The sequence below is a fragment of the Trichomycterus rosablanca genome, chromosome 19, assembly GCF_030014385.1.
Source record: "Trichomycterus rosablanca isolate fTriRos1 chromosome 19, fTriRos1.hap1, whole genome shotgun sequence".
Classification (NCBI taxonomy): domain Eukaryota; kingdom Metazoa; phylum Chordata; class Actinopteri; order Siluriformes; family Trichomycteridae; genus Trichomycterus; species Trichomycterus rosablanca.
The window spans coordinates 9,371,194-9,395,927 of record NC_086006.1 but is presented as its reverse complement, the minus strand read 5'-3'; the positions used below and the strand labels follow the sequence as shown (position 1 = coordinate 9,395,927).

Here is a 24,734-nt window from a genome sequence, read left to right as displayed (position 1 = left end):
GCCCTAAATTGCCCCTGTCCCAACTTTTTTTGGAATGTGTTGCAGGTCTGAAAAGCAGGAATGAAGGTATATTAACAAATGAAACAAAGTTGAGCAGATAAAACATGAAATACCTTGTGTTCAATTTGTCTGCAATCAAATAAAAGTCAAAGTAAACGTAGGGAACACTGCATTTTATTTTATTTGCATTTTCCATACTGTCCCAACTTTTTCTGATTTGGGGTTGTAAAACAGATAAATAAATAATGCTTTTTTAAATGTTGTTCTCCACACAGAATAGCCAGTATCCCTACAGAACTGGACTACGTCTGTGTATAGTGAAATGATGCGCCTCACCACTTAGGTGCCAGGTTCAGCCCAACATCTGGATTAAGGTAAACAAAATTATGTGGCAAAAAGCCACAAACAAAGCAGGTAACAGAAAATTAAGTGGTGGCCAAAGTAACAAATGAAAGAAACAAAACATCTGTGGGCTTGTTACAGTATGAAATGTTATAACATCTGTATGTATTATGACAGGTGTCATTGAATTACCAATAAATATAATATAAAATTGCTTTATTACTAGACATTAACTTAAATAGCAATTCACAAGAGTGATAATGATATTTGCTATAACATGTTTATGACAAGAAGGTCCTGGGTTTGATTCCCCAGCCAGGCAGTCAGAGTCCTTCTGGTGTGAGGTTTGCATGTTCTTCCTGTGTCTGCTCGGGTTTCCTCTGGGTGCTCCTGTTTCCTCGCACAAGTCCAAAGACATGCAGTCAGGACAGTTAGTTAGCCACTTGCGGACTGTTCAGAGGTGTTTTTTTTTAGATTTAGCCTAATGAATCAGACCCACTGTGACCCAGATCAGGATAAAACAGTGGTAAAACAGAACGTGAATGTACTGTATGACTTTTAAAATTGTCATTAATATTTTAAATTCATTAGCAAAGTTGGTGACCACACAACATTCCAGCTTCAATGTGTTTATATTCTCTTTTTTAAATGTATATAATCATTTTTCTATGATATTTAGATTTTGTAACAGATGACAACTCTTCTTAAACATTATACAGTATGACAAGTTACTAAACCTTATGACAGTTTATGTCATCCTTAAAAATGAACTGGCAATCATGAAGCAAGCATTTGTATTAGGTAACATTTCTTATGGTGCAGCAGTCTAATATTCTAGCCCATCACCTTTGAGATCCGAGTTTAAGTCTCAGCTGTGCTATCAACCGGTCGGGCTCTTACACAGACATGATTGGCTGCATCAGTCTGAATAGGCAGTTGAAAGGATTCCTTCTTACTGCTACAGTTGTGAAGAGCTGAATGGAGAGCAGTGCGTGACTAGACGCGATACTGCTCTGTGTGAAGCTGTCGCTGGCAGCTGCACACGTGTCAGAGGTGTGTTAGGTAGGCCTTTTCGGTCAGGGTAGGGGTCTTCAGCAGTGTAAAATAGATGACCTTTCTGATAAAACACTACAGCTGTTATTTTTTAATTACCACCCCAAATTAAAAAAAAGTTGGGACAGCATGGAAAATGCAAATAATAAAAAACACAGAGTTTCTTACATTTACTTTGACTTTTATTTGATTGCAGACAGGATGAACCTGAGATATTTTATCTGCTCAACTTCAACTGCATTTTTCGTTTCAAAATTCTCCTCACATTCTCTATTAGGGACAGGTCAGGACTGCAGGCAGGCCAGTCTAGTACCCGTACCATCTTCTTCCACAGCCATGCCTTTGTAATGTGTGCAGCATGTGGTTTTGCATTGTCTTGTTGAAAAACGAGTCTTGAAGACAGCATTTGTTTTTTTCTTTTCTGCATTACTGCTGCCGTCACAGAAGTGTCTTTGTCAAGGGCACTGACACAGCCCCATACCATGACAGACCCTGGCTTTTGGACATGGTTAACACAAGGCTTCTTTTTTGCACAGTACAGATTTAAGTGGCATTTGTGCTTGTAACTCTGTATTGTAGTGCTTGACAAAGGTTTGCCAAAGTAATCCCTCACCCATGTGGTTATATCAGCTATTGTTGAGTGGTGGTTCTTGATGCAGTACCGTCTGAGGGATCGAAGATCACAGGCGTTCAGCTTGCACCCTTGGCCTTTACGCACTGAAATTCCTCCCGATTCCTTGAATGGTTTAATGATATCATGCACTGTAGAGGAAGAAATATGCAAATCCCTTCCGATCTTTTTTTTTTTTTATGAGGTTCACTGTTGTTAAACATTTCAATCATTTTCTCACACATTTGTGGACAAACTGGAGATCCTCTGATCATCTTTGCTCATCAAAGACTCAGCCTTTCCTGTATGCTGCTTTTGTGCCAAACAATGATTACAATCACCTGTTTGGAATTGCCTCATTATTTTGGAATGTGTTGCAGGCCTACACTGCATGAATGAATGTTTATTAATAAATGAAATGAAATATCTCAGGTTCATCCTGTCTGCAGTGAAATAAAATTCAAAGTAAATGTAAGGAACACTGTCCCAACTGTTTCTGATTTGGGATTGTAAAATAAGACTGAGAATTAACAAAATATGTGTTAAATCTACCTTGTATTTCTTGGACTTTTCAGTTAATATATGTAAGTTAAGAAATAAAAAATTTTAATACAAAATAATAATAATAATTCAAGATCTGTGGCCCCTGATTTATTATCTGTAGAGTTTAGTGTTGTATATGATAAACGTAAAGTGCTCTATTGCTTTGTGTTTCTTTGTTTCTCTGATTTTTTTATTCTTCACATTTTCCAACAGAGCTCCCTTTAATGTGCCAACATCACAAAGAGACACCCTTCCAAGAAAATGATTTATATTTTACAATATCAAACATTTAATGGATGAACAGCTACAAACAACACCTACAGACATCAGCAAATCCACTATTTGACGCATGGTACGAAAAATCCACTTTGAAATCTTTGAAAGTGACGAGGCTTAACTCTTCGGTTCGATATATATGAAGGCAACGATGACTTGCAGCAGGTTCTTGGGTGCGGATTTGCGTCGTGAAAAAAAGTGGAACACACATTTTCTCGATATCTAGTTGCCACAATGACACTTTACCAAAGGTTCCTTTCACCTTTGGGACATTAAATGAGCGTCTGAAGAAATGCCTTCAGTTCTGACAGTTCTTATTAATGCATACGGATTAGGTTAGGTTAGGTTAGGTTAGGTTAGGTTAGATGACGATACATTGGTGGCTCATGGAGGAATCAGCAGTCAGGTCCTCTTTACAGAGGGAACACGAGGAATCCAGAGAATGTAGAGTACTGCCACCCACCCACCAAGTTTCCCTTCTCCAGTTTTAGATAAACCTTGTCTTCTTTGTCCAGGTAGAGGAGAACGCCGTTGGTAGCGGCCTCCCGTGTTACGTCTTTGTCGCCTGCGAAGGCAGAGATGACCGGTTTTCCATTAAGCATCAAGTTCACCTGAAAGACAGAGGAGGACAAGTCTAAATTCATCAAGCAAGTGCAGCAGGACGTTATTCAGAACAAGGTACAGTAAACACTGTATATCATGCATTTGTTAGCATATTACAATACATTTAGGATATCAGGTCTGTATATCTAACAAGGCCAGTGGTGGTCAGTGGTCAGGTACTGGACTGATGATCAGATGTACTAGAGATCAGAGTAGTTAATTCAAGCACCACCACCCCACCACTGCCAAGTTGCCATTATTGGACCCCTGAGAAAGACCTTTAGTTGAATTTTTTTTACCATCTACAGTCTATGATATTATTAAGAGATTTTAAGTACACGGTCATTTTGAGCTCCTTCCACAGATGTTGGATTGGATTCAGGGGTCTGGGCTTTGGCTGGGCCACTCAAGGACATTCACAGACTTTCTCTGAAGCCACTCCTTTGTTCTCTGGGCTGTGTGCTTCGGGTCGTTGTCATGTTGGAAGGTAAACCTTCACCCCAGTCTGAAGTCCAGAGCGCTCTGGAGCAGGTTTTCTTCAAGGATCTTGGTGTACTTAGCTGCATTCATGTTTCCCTCTATGAGGATGCTTCCACCACCATGCTTCACTGTAGGGATGGCATTAGCCAGGTGATAAGCTGTGCTTGGTTTCCTCTAGATGTCACGCTTGGTATTCAGGTATTCAGGCCAAAAAGTTCAAGACCAGAGAATCTCATGGTTTGAGAGTCCTCTAGGTGCCTTTTGGCAAACTCCAAGCGGGCTGTCATGTGCCTTTTACTAAGGAGGCTTCCATCTGGCCACTACCATAAAGGCGTGATTTGTGCAGTGCTGCCTGGATGGTTGATCTTCTGATAGGTTCTCCCATCTCCACAAGGATATGCTGGAGCTCTGTCAGAGTGACCCTCGGGTTCCCACTCGTCTCCCTGGCCAAGGCCCGTCTTCCCCGATCGCTCAGTTTTGCCAGGCAGCCAGGTCTAGGAAGATTTTTGGTGGTTCCAAACTCCTTTGGTGGCCACCATGCTCTTTGAGACCCATAAAGCTGCAGTAGTTTTTTCTGTACCCTTCTCCAGGTCAATGCCTTGACACAATCCTGTTTCTGAGGTCTGCAGATAATTCCTTTGACCCCATGGCTTGGAGTTTGCTCTGATATGCACTGTCAACTGTGTGACCTTATATATGCAGGTGTTGGCAACCCCTAATCATGTCCAATCGATTGAATTTACCACAGGTGGACTCCAATTAAATTGTAGAAACATCTCAAGCAGTATCAGTGAGAACAAACTGCACCTCAGCTCACTTTTGGGTGGCATATCGAAGGGTGTGCATACTTGTGTACATATGATATTTTACATTTTGATTTTTCTATTGAATCTATTATAGAATGAGTCTGTAATGTAATAAAACGTGGAGAAGGTGAAAGGGGCGTGCAAACTTTCTGGCTTGACCGTATAAAACAACAAGCTTCTTTAATGACTATAAACACATGAGGCCACTATTGGGCCCCTGAGAAAGACCCTTAATCCTCAGTTGCTTACATACTGTACATACTCAACTGTTCAGAAATTTTTTAACTATTCTGAAAATTTGTATTCATCCATTTGTTTCGAATTATTGAATTATTGAAGTATTTTATGTAATATCAGTAAAGCATTGTTAATTGGAATTCTCACCTGTATGGTTTGGCTCTGGTACACTTTAATAACATGAAAGTTGAAGCTGTAAATGCCTTTGCGAGGAGACAGAAATACAGAGTCCAATGTGAAATAGTTCCCAATGTTTACAAGAACCTGTAGAGTGAAAAGAAAAACAGATTTCAGAGGTATTGAATAGGTATTAATAGCAAAAATGCCTACCTAAGCCACACTGTATAAGTCAAGATTATACTCGGCCATAACATTAAAACCACCTCCTTGTTTCTACACTCACTGTCCATTTTATCAGCTCCACTTACCACATAGAAGCACTTTGTAGTTCTACAGTTTATCTGCATGCTTTGTTAACCCCCGTTCATGCTGTTCTTCAATGGTCAGGACCCCCACAGGACCACCACAGAGCAGGTATTATTTAGGTGATGGATCATTCTCAACACTGCAGTGACACTGACATGGTGGTGGTGTGTTAGTGTGTGTTGTGTTGGTATGACCCATGGGCAGTGTCCTATGACCACTGATGAAAGTCTAGAAGATGACCAACTTAAACAGCAGCAATAGATGAGTGATCGTCTCTGTCTCTGACACTAAATGCCAATTTCCTTCCTCATAGGCCTAGTATATACACCATACAACCAAAGTATGTAAACAATCCAGATTATTGAGTTTGTGTTTCATTCACATCTATTTACAATTAATGATTTGGTACCAATTTAGAAAAAATATCTGGCAACCTTAAACCTAACCTTTTTAATTATCTTAATTCAAGGACTTTTGATTCTAAGTATATAAAAACATGGATTTGATGGATTGGCTGGCTGGCTGGATGGATGGAGGGATTTGATCAATCCAGCCAATCCATCCATCCATCCATCAAATCCATGTATTCATCCAGCCAGTCCATTCATCCATTCAGTCAATACATCCATCAATCCAGCCAATTAATCCATCCAATCCATCCATCAAATCCATTTATCCATTCAGTCAATACATCTATCAATCCAGCCAATAAATCCATCCAATCCAGCCAATCCATCCGATGGATGGATCCAATTTGATGATAGGATTGGATCAATTGGATGGATAGATTGACTGGATCAACTGGATGGATGGATTAGACTTCTGATTCTAATTATAAAAAAACATAGCCTGCTAACTTGTCTTGGAATGAATGATATCCCTGCCTCAGATGACTAACTTTATGCTCTGGTACAATTAGACGTATGTGCAGCGTTTGACATTTGTCCAGGGCTTAAAATATAATCAGCTTAGACTGAACAAAATTTGTTGGCATTAATTAGCATTCTTCAGAGCCTAATGCCCAACATAGATCCATTGTATGGTCATTATTTATTTTAGTTTGTATACAGTCTATAGGGACATGTAATTGACCTTATCCATATTCAATAGCTGCATTGAATGTGTAAAATAGTAAGTTCACACCACGACTTTCAAGGTGTTCAGATCGCTGTACAGTTCACACTTTACAGCTTGATCTCTTGTAATCAGAAGTCTTTTAAGTCGTTGTGGTTTTCACACTACATGACTGATTAGTGATAGGGGGTCACAAACTTCACCATCTATCACCAGGAGGAATCACAGACGAGTTTGGGTAAAGGAGTGGGTTTGGCTACGTGGCCAGCAGGGATCGTCTGTTCTGCAGAGAGAGTTGGAAGTCAACTAAATATTTGTTGCAATGCAACGTTGGTATGATGGTTTGGTGTGGATGATAAGGTCACAAATACTGTAAAGCTTGTGTGTGCTGATGTATTCTGATTCTGAGAAACTCTCTGATTCTGGAAAACCCTGGGTTTTCCTTCTGTATCTTGTGTTCACAACAATCACAACCTGATTGCAACACCTTTCACACTACAGGATTTTGAGTCGCAGACAGGTCCAGATATTTAGCATGTTGAACAGTTTACACATAGCAATTCAGAGATGATTTCTGAGCCCCAAGCAAAAGGCGATTTGCCTCCGAGCTGCCACATCTAGCACCTACCAGTCGGTGAGCGAAACCTGCAACCTGTTTTAGAACCTTTCACTTAAAATACAACCCGAAATCAGAAAAAGTTGGGACAGCTTAGAAAATGCAAATAATAAAAAAAACACAGGGTTTCTTAGATTTACTTTGACTTTTATTTGATTGCAGACAGGATGAACCTGCTCAACTTAATTTCATTTTTTAATAAACATCCATTCCTGCATTTCAGGCCTGCAACACATTCCAAAAAAAGTTGGGACAGTAAAGCATTTACCACTTTTTTAATGTGTGCAGCATGTGGTTTTGCATTGTCTTGTTGAAAAATGCATGGACGTCCTTGGAAAAGATGACGTCTTGAAGGTAGCCTATGTTGCTGTAAGATCTCAATGTACTTTTCTGCATTAATGCTGCCATCACAGAAGTGTAAATGACCTTTGCCAAGGGCACTGACACAGCCCCATACCATGACAGACCCTGGCTTTTGGACTTGTTGCTGATAACAGTCTGGATGGTCCTTTTTTCCAAAAAAGACCTGGAATGCTGATCCATCTGACCACAATACACCCTTTCTATTGTGTGATGGTCCATCCTAGATGCCTACGAGCCCAGAGAAGTTGACGCCGCTCCTGGACATGGATAACATAAGGCCTCTTTTTTGCACAGTAAAGTTTTAGGTGGCATTTGTGCATGTAAATCATGTACCTCGTACAGCTTACAGACAATATACTATTTTTACCTTGATTACCTGCCCCACACCCTACAAAAAGCCTTAAGAACCATATAGCTCTGCCCACAAATTGTTCAGTGCAAACTAGTCTCTTGCCTTCTACCCCACCTTCACGAATCTGGTATTAAAGAAACCTTATAAGAACTTATTATTTATTTCCTAGTATGAGAATTCATAGATATATGGTGTTACCATCAAATGTACTAATGTGGCACATTTGTGTGCATATTAAACCACATCCAAGATTAATTTCCTACTTTTTACTATAATTAACATCTAATAAAGCTGTAAATATAAATGCATTTTGGACATATTGGTTGCTATGCAATAAACAGCTAAGTATCTGATAATATAGCTCGAATCCTGTGCCAGATGTATAATATTGTATCTTGCTGGCCCAATATTCTGGGACTTCAGGAAGATTTAGGGCATCTCCATGTTTATAGACTCTGCTATTTTTCAATAAAGAGAATAAAGCAGCGCTCTTTCTAGGCTTTTTCTGTTTTTATTATCTATTGGGGGGGGGTAATCTACTGTATATGATTGTATTGCTAAAAATACCTGTTCCAGGGCAATGGCCCAATTTCAATGCTACTTTGTATTAAATGTGCTATTTTTCTTACGCTTAAAGCTTCTCATGGTTTTGGGATATGGCTGTATAGAAGGTGCTAAAGATTGTGACTCTATTGTTTCTCAGACCCATTGGGGTTTTAGCACACTTATTGTGTTTCTACCAAGATAGTTCCTGTACCAGATAAAAGAATGCTACATAAACATGTTTAACTTTCTTTATTTTTATAAAGTTTTGAAGATGTGTTTCTTCTGAGGTTTATTGCTTTAAGTTTGTTAGACTGTATCATACAGTATGTATAGAAATAGATATACACTGATCAGCCATAACATTAAAACCACCTCCTTGTTTCTACACACACTGTCCATTTTATCAGCTCCACTTACCATATAGAAGCACTTTGTAGTTCTACAATTACTGACTGTAGTCCATCTGGTTCTCTGCATGCTTTATTAGCCCCCTTTCACCCTGTTCTTCAATGATCAGGACCCCCACAGGACCACCACAGAGCAGGTATTATTTGGGTGGTGGATCATTCTCAGCACTGCAGTGACACTGACATGGTGCTGGTGTGTTAGTGTGTGTTGTGCTGGTATGAGTGGATAAAACACAGCAGCACTGATGGAGTTTTTAAACACCTCACTGTCACTGCTGGACTGAGAATAGTCCACCAACCAAAAATATCCAGCCAACAGCGTCCTGTGACCACTGATGAAAGTCTAGAAGATGACCAACTCAAACAGCAGCAATAGATGAGCGATCGTCTCTGACTTTACATCTACAAGGTGGACCAACTAGGTAGGAGTGTCTAATAGAGTGGACAGTGAGTGGATACGGTATTTAAAAACTTCAGCAGCGCTGCAGTGTCTGATCCACTCCTACTAGCACAACACACACTAACACACCACCACCATGTCAGTGTAACTGCAGGGCTGAGAATCGTCCACAACCTGAATAATATCCAACTCTGTGGGGGTCCTGACCATTGAAGAACAGCATGAAAGGGGGATAACAAAGCATGCAGAGAAACTGATGGACTACAATCAGTAATTGTAGAACTACAAAGTGCTTCTATATGGTAAGTAGAGCTGATAAAATGGACAGTGTGTGTAAAAACAAGGAGGTGGTTTTAATGTTATGGCTGATCGGTGTGATTATACTTCTTAAAATTAAACATACTCACTTCCCTCACCTTGGAATATTCTGCTATATAGGAAGGTAATACACCAGTTGTGTCCGATCAAATCCAGTTATTAGTGATGTCACTCATATTCTGGGTTAATTAATGTGTGTATTAGTGACTGCATTAATGAGGTGTGTTTGTTTTTGGATTAAATGCAAGTAGGTTTGTGTGTAGTTGCACTGACGAGTCACATACAGCCCATACAGAGTTTATTGTTCCCCACCAGACATTCTGTGCCAGAGACGCCACTCTGTATGACCTGTACCCGCCTGCATCTTTTCTCCCATAAACCTTTTGGGACATAGATAAGACACACTCGCCTTCCATAAGCATATCTACAAGCTCCAGCTTTCACTCAAACGGACACAGTTCAGTCCTCTGAAAGCCCATCTCACCTGGTCCAAAGCATATTGGAAAGATTATGCGCCATCAGAACCACTGTCGTTCCCACTGGTATTGTGGCTAGCATCCATACCGCTCTCACACCATACACAGCAGGCCAGCGCCGCTCGTTCCACAGCCAGGGTTTTACGGAAGGCCTCGGGGGGGGGCTTGATTCATAGGTTCGACAGAATGTTAGGTTGGATGTTTGCATTGTGATGTGGGGTTTTGCAGAAAACAGGGGCAGAAAGCAGCTGGTCGGGCATCTGTCCTTTATCACTTTTCCCTCTGCCCCGGTAGACAAAGTAATAACTAAGGAATAAATAGGTCCTCGAGGCAAACAGTACATCTCAGCAAAATAAGAAGCCGCGTGTTGGTTTGTGTCCTACATTAAAAAACACAGTTATTTACTCAGCCTTATAAATAGGAAGGAATAGAAGAAATGAATATAAAGTATTTTGTTTATATTTTATTGTACTTTCAGTGTATATACATTATGACCACCTTCCTAATATTGTCTTGGTCCCCCTTTTGCTACCAAAACAGCCCTGACCCGTCGAGGCATGGACTCCACTAGACCCCTGAAGGTGTGCTGTGGTATCTGTCACCAAGATGTCAGCAGCAGATCCTTTAACTCCTCTAAGTTGTGAGGTGGGGCCTCCATGGATCAAACTTGTTTGTCCAGCACATCCCACAGATGCTCGATTGGATTAAGATCTGGTCAATTTGGAGGCCAAGTCAACACCTCAAACTCCATAGTGCATCCTGGTGCCATGTGTTCCCCAGGTAAGCGACGCACACGCACCCGGCCATCCACGTGATGTAAAAGAAAACATGATTCATCAGACCAGGCCACCTTCTTCCATTGCTCCGTGGTCCAGTTCCGATGCTCACGTGCCCATTGTTGGTGCTTTCGGTGGTGTACATGGGGTCAGCATTGGTACCCTGACTGGTCTGCGGCTATTCACCTGTCAGGGGCCATAATGTTATGCCTGGTCGGTGTACAGTACAATGAAATTCTTTTTCTGCATATCCCAGCTTGTTTGGGAGCTGGGGTCAGACAGTTTTTGGCTTAGTGGGTGGGATATATTAAGCAGCAAGTGAACATTCTATCCTCAAATTGATGTGCTAGAAGTCAGAAAAATGAGCAAGCGTGAGGATCTGAGCGAGTTTGACAAGGGCCAAATTGTGATGGCTAGGCGACTGGGTCAGAGCATTTCTAAAACTGCAGCTCTTGTGGGGTGTTCCCGGTCTGCAGTGGTCAGTATCTATCAAAAGCGGTCCAAGGAAGGAACAGTGGTAAACCGGCGACAGGGTCATGGGCGGCCAAGGCTCATTGATGCACGTGGGGAGTGAAGTCTACAGACAAGTTATTGTAGCTCAAATTGCTGAAGAAGTTAATGCTGGTTCTGATAGAAAGGTGTCAGACTTAATGCCTCGACTGGTCAGGGCTGTTTTGGCAGCAAAAGGGGGACCAACACAATATTAGGAAGGTGGTCATAATGTTATGCCTCATCAGTGTGTATATATATACAAGATTTGGTGATTACAGATTCAGCTCTGGCTGTTAAATTCTACACTATAATAATACTGAATATCGAAAATGAGCTAATTTAGTTAACCTTGATGGTTCAGTCAATCTAAATGCCAATCTATGCTCTATTAATTGTGTATCCTTCATCCTTCTGTATTTAAAGAATGAAAATGAAAAGCAGAATGGTTACAGATTAATAGCACATGCTAATTAGGGAATCATGTAAGAACTAGGGCTCCATAAAATAGGCAAAGAAATTGCAATTGATATGTCTAGCACATTGCTGAGTGACATGATTGTGTGATATGATTACAAATTTCAGGTGTAATCACACTTGAAAAATCACATCAAGGAACACTCATCTAAAGCATCTTAACCAATCGCACAAACATTTGTGGAACTTGTGCAAATGAAATATGTTAGTATAAGTAAATAGCAACATTTTTTATGTCTTTTTTTATTCACCGCTTTAATGAATTGCATTTACTTTGACTTGTATTTGATTGCAGACAGTTTGAACCCAAGATATTTCATGTTTTCTCTGCTCAACATTTCATTTATTAATAAACATCCATTCCTGCATTTCAGGCCTGCAACACATTCCAAAAAAAGTTGGGACAGGGATAGTAATTTAGGGCTAGTAATGAGGTGAAAAAACTAAATAGTGATGTGATTCCAAACAGGTGATTGTAATCATGGTTTGGTACAAAAGCAGCATCCAGGAAAGGCTGAGTGAGTCGTTGATGAGCAAAGATGATCAGAGGATCTCCAGTTTGTCAGCAAATGTGTGAGAAATGTATTAAACTGTTTAAAAACAATGAACCTCAAATAAAAATGTGAAGGGATTTGCATATTTCTTTCTCTACAGTGCATAATATCATTAAACCATTCAAGGAATCAGGAGGAATTTTAGTGTGTAAAGGCCAAAGGAAAAAGCTTAAGCTGAACGCCTGTGATCTTCGATCCCTCAGACGGTACTGCATCAAGAACCACCACTCAACAATAGCTGATATAACCACATGGGTGAGGGATTACTTTGGCAAACCTTTGTCAAGCTCTACAATACAGAGTTACATGCACAAATTAAATCTTTACTGTGCAAAAAAGAAGCCTTGTGTTAACCATGTCCAGAAGCGCCGTCGACTTCTCTGGGCTCGGAGGCATCTAGGATGGACCATCACAGAGTGGAAACGTGTATTGTGGTCAGATGAATCAGCATTCCAGGTCTTTTTTGAAAAAAATGGACGCTGTGTGCTCCGGACCAAAGACAAAAAGGACCATCCGGACTGTTATCAGCAACAAGTCCAAAAGCCAGGGTCTGTCATGGTATGGGGTCGTGTTAGTGCCCTTGGCAAAGGTCATTTACACTTCTGTGATGGCAGCATTAATGCAGAAAAGTACATTGAGCATACATCTTAGAGCAACATGTGCTTCCTTCAAGACGTCATCTTTTACAGGGACGTCCAAAACCACATGCTGCACACATTACAAAGGCGTGGCTGTGGAAGAAGTGGGTACGGGTACTGGACTGGCCTGCCTGCAGTCGAGAATTTTGAAACCAAAAATGTGACACAATGACCCCGTACTGTTGCACATCTTAAGACGTGTTTGCAGGAAGAATGGGACAGAATAAAAGCTGAAACACTAAATCACTTGGTCTTCTCGGTGCCAAAACGTCTTTTAAGTGTGGTGAAAAGGAATGGCAACATTACAAAGTGGTAAAAGCTTTACTGTCCCAACTTTTTTAGGAATGTGTTTTAAATGCCTCTCTAAAATGTCTTGCTAGATTGCTATATTCACATTTTTCTGAATGATGTATAATGCCTCTATACCATTTAAAGAGAAGCTGCCCCACCTTCATACTTTACTTTGGGTCTTTCTGAAAACCTAATGAGCTACCTTGCTGCCTACTGCCTACCTAGGCAGCTACCTAAGTAGAGAGGATTCTAATAAGACATTAAACTTATAAGGCAGATTATTTAGACGCACTACTTGGTCTTATACCATCTACCGTACATAATATTGTGAAAAGATTTAGGGAATCCAGAGAATGCTTAGTCCATGTTGGACAAGGCTACAAATCAGTGATGAATGTTTATGACCTTCAAGCAGGATTGCGTGATAAATCGGCACGCTAGTGTGATCAGTACACCCACATGGGCTCGGGAGTGCTTCAGAAAACCATTGTCACTTAACATAGTTTGAATGCATCAAGAATTGCAACTTGAAACTCTGTTGAACAAAGAGAAAACTGTGCAAATGAAAGTGGAAATGTGCGCTCTGGTCAGATGAGTCCAGGTTTAAGCTTGATTTTGGGAAAATGGACCACAATGCATCAGTACCCACGACATGGGTGACATACACCGATTAGGCATAACATTATGACCACCTCATTGTTTCTACACTCACTGTACAGTACATTTTATCAGCTCCACTTACCATAGAAGCACTTTGTAGTTCTACAATTACTGACTGTAGTCCATCTGCTTCTCTGCATACTTTTTTAGCCTGCTTTCACCCTGTTCTTCAATGGTCAGGACTCTCCCATGACCACTACAGAGCTGGTATTATGTGGGTGGTGGATCATTCTCAGCACTTCAGTGACACTGACATGGTGGTGGTGTGTTAGTGTGTGTTGTGCTGGTATGAGTGGATATGACACAGCAATGCTGCTGGAGTTTTTAAACACCTCACTGTCACTGCTGGACTGAGAATAGTCCACCAACCAAAAATATCCAGCCAACAGCGCCCCGTGGGCAGCGTCCTGTGACCACTGATGAAGGTCTAGAAGATGACCAACTCAAACAGCAGCAATAGATGAGCGATCGTCTCTGACTTTACATCTACAAGGTGGACCAACTAGGTAGGAGTGTCTAATAGAGTGGACAGTGAGTGGACACGGTATTTATTAAACAACCCTTGAATAGAAAAGGCAACAAATTAGTTCATAGTCTGCATGTGGAGAATTAATCAAGCCGGAAATTGTGACCAGGCAGATACACCACACAGTTGAAAACAGCAGGAATGATTCTTAAATATTAAATAATAGGCTAACATTTTCATTTTAACACCCTATACACCTATGTTAAAAAAGAATCACATGCTAGCACACAGAGCTGACATTTCAAACTCATCGGTTCAAAACTAAGCTCTGCCATCCGGCTGGGCTGGGCAGCTATATGAACCACGATTGGCTGTTGTTCATACAGGGTGGAAAGCCGAATAAGGACCTCATAACTGATGTGATTGTGGCCTCTGCTGGATGATTGATGGCGCCTGCACAGTTGAAGAATAATGTGGACAGGGTGTGGCTCTCTGTACACAAACCTGATCCACATATGAACTCGCCTCGTGCATGTGAAAAGATGCAGTCGGCTACTGCACACGTTTTGGAGGGGGTCCAATTTTCTTCAGTAATATATTTTAATTAGAGACATATTCATATTCCAGAAGGTCTAATTAACTTAATATGTTTAAGATTGAAAGTGTTTTTTTCCTATTGCATTGAATATAACCAATTCCCTTGTTCTCGCTTGACACTCCCAATGCTTCCACAACATACATACACACTGATCAGCCATAACATTAAAACCACCACCTTGTTTCTACACTCACTGTCCATTTTATCAGCTCCACTTACCATATAAAAGCACTTTGAAGTTCTACAAGTTCTACAATTACTGACTGTAGTCCATCTGTTTCTCTACAAACTTTTTTAGCTGGATCATTCTCAGCACTGATCCCCTCATACCAGCACAACACACACTAACACACCACCACCATGTCAGTGTCACTGCAGTGCTGAGAATGATCCACCACCCAAATAATACCTGCTCTGTAGTGGTCCTGGGAGAGTCCCGACCATTGAAGAACAGCATGAAAGGGGGCTAACAAAGCATGCAGAGAAACAGATGGACTACAGTCAGTAATTGTAGAACTACAAAGTGCTTCTATATATACATATATGCCGGAAGTCATGAATTAGTGATTAGTGCTTGAAATTTCCTAGTTGCTCTGATCTACCTAAAAAAGTATAATATGAATGGAAGAAAATGCTTCTTATCATTGTTTCTAAAAACTTCTAGGTGGTGCCAATGATATTTTTTCTCTTAATAGAACTTACTTCAGTTAAAGTTTGTATTTTTCTCATTTATCAGTGAGAGATTAGGCTAATTCAGCAAAAACAAGGTGAATTCCTTATAACCCTTTAACCCTTTTTACTCATCTACTTATCCAGGAGTGCTAATAATTGTGGTGAAGTCTGTCTCCATCAACACAAAAATGCTTCACTGAGCACAAAATCAAGCTTCTGCCATCTTCTGCTTTTACAAAGTATTGCATGCAGGGGTGCCAATGATCGTCTCTGAATAAATTTACGTCAATTAAAGGTTAGACTTTTCACATTCTAATTTTTAAGTATGAAGTTCAGCTAATACATCAGAGGGTGAATTTTTCTAACCTGTTTAACACATCTTTAGTGAAGGGAGATGTATGTTAAAACTGTTAAAGGTTTGATTAAAAACACTTTTCGATTTTCAAATTTTTTAACTACTAATGCAGGACGCTCGGGTGGCACAGTGTTCTATTATCTATTATGTTATCTGTTCATCTGTCGACCAGTCGGCATCTAGACATACAAGATTGGCTATCTGTAGGATGGGAAGGAAGGGGAGTGGACTAAAGCCAAATGATCAATTGTCGCCAAAGGACAAAGTGGTGGATAAAAAAGGAAAGGATGAAACTCTGTCCAGAGAATCTATTAACTGTTCTGTATTTTTCTGTATTTATCAGGACCACTACAGAGCAGGTATTATTTAGGTGGTGGATCATTCTCAGCACTGCAGTGACACTGACATGGTGGTGGTGTATTGGTGTGTGTTGCGTTGGTATAAGTGGATAAGACCAAGCAGCGCTGCTGGAGTTTTTAAACACCTCACTGTCAATGTCCCGTGGGTAGCGTCCTGTGACCACTGATGAAGGTCTAGAAGATGACCAACTCAAACAGCAGCAATAGATGAGCGATCGTCTCTGACTTTACATCTACAAGGTGGACCGACTAGGTAGGAGTGTCTAATAGAGTGGACAGTGAGGGGACACGGTATTTAAAAACTCCAGCAGCGCTGCTGTGTCTGATCCACTCATACCAGCACAACACACACTAACACAGCACCACCATGTCAGTGTCACTGCAGTGCTGAGAATGATCCACCACCCAAATAATACCTACTCTGTAGTGGTCCTGGGAGAGTCCTGACCATAAAAGAACACCATGAAAGGGGGGTAACAAAGCATGCAGAGAAACAGATGGACTACAGTCAGTAATTGTACAACTACAAAGTGCTCCTATAAGGTAAGTGGAGCTGATAAAATGGACAATGTGTGTAGAAACAAGAAGGTGGTTTAAATGTTATGGCTGATCAGTGTATAGTGAAGTATATAGTATTATAAACTATTGTATACTATTCATATAAATTGTGTTTTTACAGAGAGAATTTCCAGCAAACTACCTGAACACCAGTTAGTTATTTTAATTTTAGTTGTTTCAATCAAGCCTTTAACCAGCCAGAAAAAAAAAGACAGGAATGGTAGTTACTCATTACACAAGGTTCATCAGTTCACAAGGTTATATCGAACACAGTCATGGACAATTTTGTATCTCCAATTCACCTCACTTGCATATCTTTGGACTGTGGAAGGAAACCGGAGCACCGAGAGGAAACCCACACAGACACGGGGAGAACATGCAAACTCCACACAGAAAGGACCCGGACCGCCCCACCTGGTGAACTTTTTGTTGTGAGGCGACAGTGCTACCCACTTAGCCACCGTGCCGCCCCAGTTGTTCATTTACAATAGTATTTAATAGTATAACATTTAGCATGTGATTTCTATTTTCTCCACCACTATTGATCTATCTATCTATCTATCTATCTATCTATCTATCTATCTATCTATCTACTATCTATCTATCTATCCTATATATCTGTCTGTCTGTCTGTCTATCTATCTATCGATCTATCTATCTATCATACCGCACCACTTTATTCTGATTAGGGTTGCAATAGGTCTGGTGCTTCATAAAAAGCAGTCCACTGCAGAGCACAACACACTAACCTATTCACTTATAGGAGCAGTGTGCTGTGGGATCTCACAACACTGAAAGGAAGGCTATAAAGACAAGTAGACAACACACAACCCAAAGTGTATCAATTTATTTACCTTTTGATGCCTTTTTCAACTCCAAATGCAACTTTATTTTTAGATTTAAACCCCGTGCTGGCATCAGGAGCAACATAGAGTTCAAATCTTGCTTCTGGTAATTGTCTGAAAGTGGAGTTGCATGTTTCCACATTGTACAAATGTACTGTACATGAGCATCCACAAGTTTTTTAACAGTGAACTTACTCCATACGTACTCCTCCCACCACCCAAAGCTGTACTGGCTGCTTAAACTGTCATAAGGTGTTACTGTGTTGCCTTGTGATGGAACGGTACCAATCCTATGTGTATTATAGCCATCCACCCCTACCTGACTCATTAAATCTTGATTTCGTATTCAGTACATCAATTTGAGTGTTAATGTGGATTTTGGATCACCATGGTGCAGTAAGATCCAGTTTTTGTTATAGTTTCTTGGCAAAGTCAGACAGGTTGGACCTTTTTACACCTAATAATCCTTGAATGTTTGTTGCCATGTTTAATCTGACCAGAGTACATGGTTACAATTGTCCAGCAAGGTGCCAGACTCTGACCAGGATGGAAAGCTTATTAAAAGTTAGGGAAATACATGACATTTCTGAAATAAGCACATTTATAGACCTAATTTATTCCAAACTTTGACCTGATTTAGTATATTATGTATATTATTTTGTACTATTATTTATTATTGTATATTATATAGTTTGTATTACATTATAATGCCAATCTTATTCATGCATAAATGAAAATAATAGTAAAGTACCTGGTCGAAGTAGATGATACGGGTTTTGTTGCTCATCTCTGAGGGTTCGTGGTTGTTGCTCCTCACGGCTGAGAATGCCACCTTGGAGTTGGCGGCGCGCACCGAAATGCCAAGCGGAGACGAAGAGCCTCGGGCATCAGTAGCCGGGTTCGAGTCGCACACCACCAGACATTTCCCCTCCAGCACGATGGGCTCTGTATCATTCTGCGCCATGCCGAGCTCCAGAAGTACCAGCATGCCAAGTATAAGAGCCAAGTAGATGCGCGGCATGGTGGAGATCCTGACACACCAACTTCCAAAAATGTTCCGCTTGGTTCCTGCGCCTAAACCCTGACGTTGGATTCAGGGATGAGAGTCATTTTCAGATTCAGATTCGTGCGTTCTGCTAAGAGAGGGATGCTTTCAGTGGTGGAAGGTCCAGCAGGAGGAACGTGGTGATGCAGTATGCCAGGCAGGTGCGTCTCATCACTCCATCCACACCCGCTTCTGCTCGCGTTTCTGGAGCTCTGCTCTCTGCTACCACTGCTGCCCGACTGAGCATTAACCGCAATGCGTGCGCAATTCCTACCCAATTAAATAGCACCCACACAAAGCAAACGAAAGTAACCACGGTTTAGATATGCCCTGTAATCCGCTCTGCCCTGTTTTGCGCGTGTCGCCTTGGTGCCAGCTTTGTGCAGTTATGCGCGCAGAGTTGCGCAGCGCCGGTGTTTTGGCTCTACTTTAAGTCACATAACACCTTCTTCTCGTCATGATGCGCCATGTGATCTGTGGGTACCTTAGTTAATCTAATCGTGGCTGTGCAGAGTTTCTATAGTTAGAAAAATGTTTGTGAACCCTTCAAAATCACCTGGATTCACTTAGGAAAATGGGGCATCTGGAATAGATAGGTAGATGGATGGATGGATAGATAGATACTTTATTGATCCCGAAGGAAATTAAAGCCCCAGTAGCATAATACAACAAATAATTAACAGTACAAAACAAAAGCAAACAGAAAAACTAGAACTAAGTATTTCTTGTAATTTACATCAAATGGATAACTGGTAACTGTAATGATGCATGAGGTATAATTTTAGTGTAAAGATTGAATAGTAATTAATTTATTAAATAGTAAAGTGACATGTGACAATATTGCACAATGAGGCCAATAATGGGCATCATGGGATCACCAAACGTGATATGACATGGTTGCTATTAATATCTTTTACATAAAACAAGCATTTTGATTGAATTAGATACCAATGATCATGGAACATATAAAAAAAATAAAATACTGGTCCCAGGACATCAAATGCATCATTGTATAATATATGTCATTATATTTTATTAATTATTTATTATAGATAGATAGATAAAGAAATGAGCAAGATAGATACAAGTCTAAGGAAAATGGTGGCAAATCTAATATCCAATAAATCCAATAAAAAATCCAATAAAAGCAAAATTGTATTTAATTTAATTAATATAAGATTTGATTCTCTATATATATATCCACCTATTTATCTTAATTTCTATTCATTAATTTATTTAAAATAAACACATTTCAGATTATTCACCTTGTCATTTTAATGGCTAGGTGTTTGTTAGACTTTCCCTCTCAGTGGTCATTTCAAATCAACACCCAGTAACACTGTCAGAATGAAGAATTAATATTTGATTGAGAAAGATTATTGGATTTCTGTCAGTCGTGTCTCAAAGACAAAACCCACAGGCTAATCTAGACCATAAAGTCTATTCTTGGCAAACTGTGAGATGAATAAGCAAGACTTTGAGGAGCGCATATGAAACAACCTGTGCTGACCTGTGTGGTTTTTGTTTTGTAAAGTGAGAAGCTTGCATGCCTCGGTTTATCGATGCTGTTTGTGGTGGGAAAACCCATTGGGGTCCAATTGTGAGCGTTTTTTTAATTCGGCAGGAACTAGAGAGCTTGACACAACCACGAAGGCCATGGCGAACATGGAGCCACTTCAGTAATTGTGTAGTGTGGTGAGTCAATGGATTGTCCATTTAGCATAGGGACTGTCTGAATGTATTGATGTGTCACTGCCTTTGTTCTAAACTACTCTGCTTGTAGAGGCGGGTGAAGAGGGCTCTGTACTCCAAAGTAAATTACATTAAAACTCATCTAATTGGTTGCAGCACCTAATTTATTTTGTTCCCTTTTAGGACAGGAGAAAATATACAGTACATTCATATATGAGCAAAATTTTGTGGACAGTTGACCATGAGTCACATCAATAATTTACCTTGGGATCTATCTATCTATCTATCTATCTATCTATCTATCTATCTATCTATCTATCTATCTATCTATCTATCTATCTATCTATCTATCTATCTATCTATGTCAGTGGTCTATCTATCTAATTATCTATCTATCTATCTATCTATCTATCTATCTATCTATCTATCTATCTATCTATCTATCTATCTATCTATCTATCTATCTATCTATCTATCTATCTATCTATCTATCTATGTCAGTGGTCTATCTATCTAATTATCTATCTATCTGTCTGTCTGTCTGTCTGTCTGTCTATCTGCATGCTTTGTTAGCCCCCTTTCATGCTGTTCTTCAATGGTCAGGACTCTCCCAGGACCACTACAGAGCAGGTATTATTTGGGTGGTGGATCATTTTCAGCACTGCAGTGAAACTGACATGGTGGTGGTGTGTTAGTGTGTGTGGTGCTGGTATGAGTGGATCAGACACAGCAATGCTGATGGAGTTTTTAAACACCTCACTGTCACTGCTGGATTGAGAATAGTCCACCAACCAAAAACATCCAGCCAACAGCACCCCATGGGCAGCGTCCTGTGACCACTGATGAAGGTCTAGAAGATGACCAACTCAAACAGCAGAAATAGATGAGCGATCGTCTCTGACTTTACATCTACAAGGTGGACCAACTAGATAGGAGTGTCTAATAGAGTGGACAGTGAGTGGACACTGTATTTAAAAACTCCAGCAGCACTGCTGTGTCTGATCTACTCATACCAGCACAACACACACTAACACACCACCACCATGTCATTGTCACTGCAGTTCGGAGAATGATCCACCACCTAAATAATACTTGCTCTGTGGTGGTCCTGTGGGGGTCCTGACTATTGAAGAACAGGGTGAAAGCAGGCTAAAAAGGTATGTAGAGAAACAGATGGACTACAGTCAGTAATTGTAGAACTACGAATTGTTTCTATATGGTAAGTGGAGCTGATAAAATGGACAGTGAGTGTAGAAACAAGGAGGTGACTCAGTTAAAGCTGCAGTTGACGCCCAGACTGGAGCTGTCAGAATGCTGGAAGTGCAGTTCCGACGTTCCCAGTGGCCCAGAAAATTGTTTAATCTGAGCTGAATACAGAAGGGTCAGCGCACAGCTGCTCTTTAACTGCCTAAATACATCAATGCCACATTGGTCAAGGGATTTGTACACTGAGTGAAAAAAACCTCCATAAAAATAAATGAATGATTAAGATCATTCTGTGCTCTGATCAATGTGAGTCAGGGCAAGTGAAGCTGCAGGATCAGCCTGAAGATGTTTCTTTATTTATCAGTTCTACCTGGCTTGTTTTATTCTATTTAAGTACATGGACGCAAGTTCACACATTTACACCTACACTAATCAGCTATAACATTAAAACCACCTCCTTGTTTCTAACTCACTGTCCATTTTATCAGCTCCACTTACCACATAGAAGCACTTTGTAGTTCTACAATCGCTGACTGTAGTTTATCTGTTTCTATGCATGCTTTGTTAGCCCCCTTTCATGCTGTTCTTCAATGGTCAGGACCCGCACAGGACCACTACAGAGCAGGTATTATTTAGGTGGTGGATCATTATCAGCACTGCAGTGACACTGACATGGTGGTGGTGTGTTAGTGTGTGTTGTGCTGGTATGAGTGGATCAGACACAGCAGCACTGCTGGAATTTTTAAATACCGTGTCCACTCACTGACCAATCTATTAGACACTCCTACCTAGTTGGTCCACCTTGTAGATGTAAAGTCAGAAACAATCGCTCATCTTTTGCTGTTGTTTGAGTTGGTCATCTTCCAGACCTTCATCCGTGGTCACAGGACGCTACCCACTGGGCACTGTTGGCTGGATATTTTTGGTTGGTGGACTATTCTCAGTCCAGCAGTGACAGTGAGGTGTTTTAAAACTCCAGCAGCACTGCTGTGTCTTATCCACTCATACCAGCACAACACACACTAACACACCACCACCATGTCAGTGTCACTGCAGTGCTGAGAATGATCCACCACCTAAATAATACCTGCTCTGTAGTGGTCCTGGGAGAGTCCTGACCATTGAAGAACAGCATGAAAGGGGGCTAACAAAGCATGCAGAGAAACTGATAGACTACAGTCAGTAATTGTAGTACTACAAAGTGCTTCTGTATGGTAAGTGGAGCTGATAAAATGGACAGTGTGTGTAGAAACAATGAGGTGGTTTTAATGTGTATATATACTGTATATACAGTATGTACTGTATATAAATGGCGCAAACTGGCTACTGATGAATGAAAACTTTCTAGATTAGCAGTGCTTCAGGCTGTGATCGACGTATTGGCCACCCCTTCTCAGATTATCCAAATTATGCTGAGATTGTAACATGTTAAATGATTCCAATTATGTTTTCTAATATATTTATTTCATTGTTTATTAATTGTCAAAATTGTAATGAAAACGCAGATGCATAAATTGTACTGCAGATTTATTCAAACAGGCAACCAAGACGGATAAAATGCAAAACTGGCTTGCAGCCAGAAACTGACAGTCCCTCTTAAGGAAGATGGAGTTGCAGCCTGACAGGAAATTATGGGCTGCGTATCCCATGTCGGTGAATAAAACGATTCAGTACTTCAGAAGATTTTTGCAAGAAGTATTGTGAATAAACACAATAAGACAATGTTTCCAGGCTATTATTTAAAAAAAAAAAAAAAATTGATTAAGGCATGTTTAAATATGTATGACCGCATGTCTAGCTCTACATTCTATATAATTTTTTATATACGTCTTCACATTTTTTTAGGAAATCAATTTCAAGTAACCTTCCAGCAAAGTAAAAATCTCAAAGCCTTGCTTCAATTTCCCCTCATATTTACTTATGCAGAACTAATTACAGAACACACCATGCTTCAGCTGCTGCACTTTTACAAAACTTGTTCCTCCGAAAGAACAAAGCAATAAATTATATAAAAAAAATATTCTGGCATCTTGCTGTTACATGACAAACAGAAATAGTAGCAAGTTTTTAAACTTACAGGCAAGGCGACAAAGCATTACCCGAGTCCTGCGGCGCCGAGCAGAATCTAAAAGACAGTGATTGAAACCCTAAATCTGTAAAACTGGAAGCTCCTGTGTACGACAGGTGGAACGATTCAGGCTGCTCATCAGTAGTCCTCTCATTTACATTACAATTGATAAGAGATGCTCATGTGGAGGGGCTCTGAACTACACTCACTGTCCATGTTATCAGCTCCACTTACCATATAGAAGCACTTTGTAGTTCTACTATTACTGACTGTAGTCCATTTGTTCCTCTGCATGCTTTGTTAGCCCTCTTTCATGCTGTTCTTCAATGGTCAGGACTCTCCCAGGACCACTACAGAGTAGATATTATTTGGGTGGTGGGTCATTCTCAGCACTGCAGTGACACTGACATGGTGGTGGTGTGTTAGTGTGTGTTGTGCTGGTACGAGTGGATCAGACACAGCAGCGCTGCTGGAGTTTTTAAACACCTCACTGTCACTGCTGGACTGAGAATTGTATACCAACCATAAATATCCAGCCAACGTCGCCCCATGGGCAGCGTCCTGTGACCACTGATGAAGGTCTAGAAGATGACCAACTCAAACAGCAGCAATAGATGAGTGATCGTCTCTGACTTTACATCTACAAGGTGGACCAACTAGGTAGGAGTGTCTAATAGAGTGGATAGTGAGTGGACACGGTACTTAAAAACTCCAGCAGCACTGCTGATCCTGTGGGGGTCCTGACCATTGAAGAACGGTGAAAGCAGGCTAAAAAGGTATGTACAGCAACAGATGGACTACAGTCAGTAATTGTAGAACTACGAAGTGCTTCTATATGGTAAGTGGAGCTGATAAAATGGACAGCGAGTGTAGAAACAAGGAGGTGGTTTAAATTTTATGGCTGATCAGTGTACACCGAGTAAAGGTTTAGACGTTCGAACTGTGGTGCCTGGGTGCCACTTCACCATATGTTAAGCTTCCAAAAAGAAATGACCTTATTTAATTAAATACTATTTACAGAAGCATCTGGTCACAGAGCCCACATGTGGTGTTTGTG

The 24,734-nt window shown here is 40.5% G+C and overlaps 1 protein-coding gene across 1 annotated transcript; it reads right to left on the bottom strand.

Annotated features, from left to right (window-relative positions):
• Positions 1–2,748: 2,748 nt before the first annotated feature.
• cbln4 (cerebellin 4 precursor) lies at positions 2,749–18,687 on the bottom strand. Its single transcript, XM_063015515.1, has 3 exons — positions 18,418–18,687; positions 5,098–5,214; positions 2,749–3,435 (listed from the first exon to the last, which is right to left on the bottom strand). Exons 1-3 carry the CDS (start codon positions 18,685–18,687, stop codon positions 3,238–3,240), a joined length of 585 nt encoding a protein of 194 aa, XP_062871585.1. The 3' UTR covers positions 2,749–3,237.
• Positions 18,688–24,734: the final 6,047 nt, after the last annotated feature.

Bases quoted from the DNA above. Each gene is read 5' to 3' on its own strand.
- cbln4 (XM_063015515.1), bottom strand. From the start codon at position 18,687: ATGCCGCGCATCTACTTGGCTCTTATACTTGGCATGCTGGTACTTCTG. The intron at 5,215-18,417 runs GTACTTTACTAT...TTCACTCTACAG, and splicing joins GTATCATCTACTTCGACCAG to GTTCTTGTAAACATTGGGAA. The intron at 3,436-5,097 runs GTGAGAATTCCA...TCTGTCTTTCAG, and splicing joins ACCAGAGCCAAACCATACAG to GTGAACTTGATGCTTAATGG.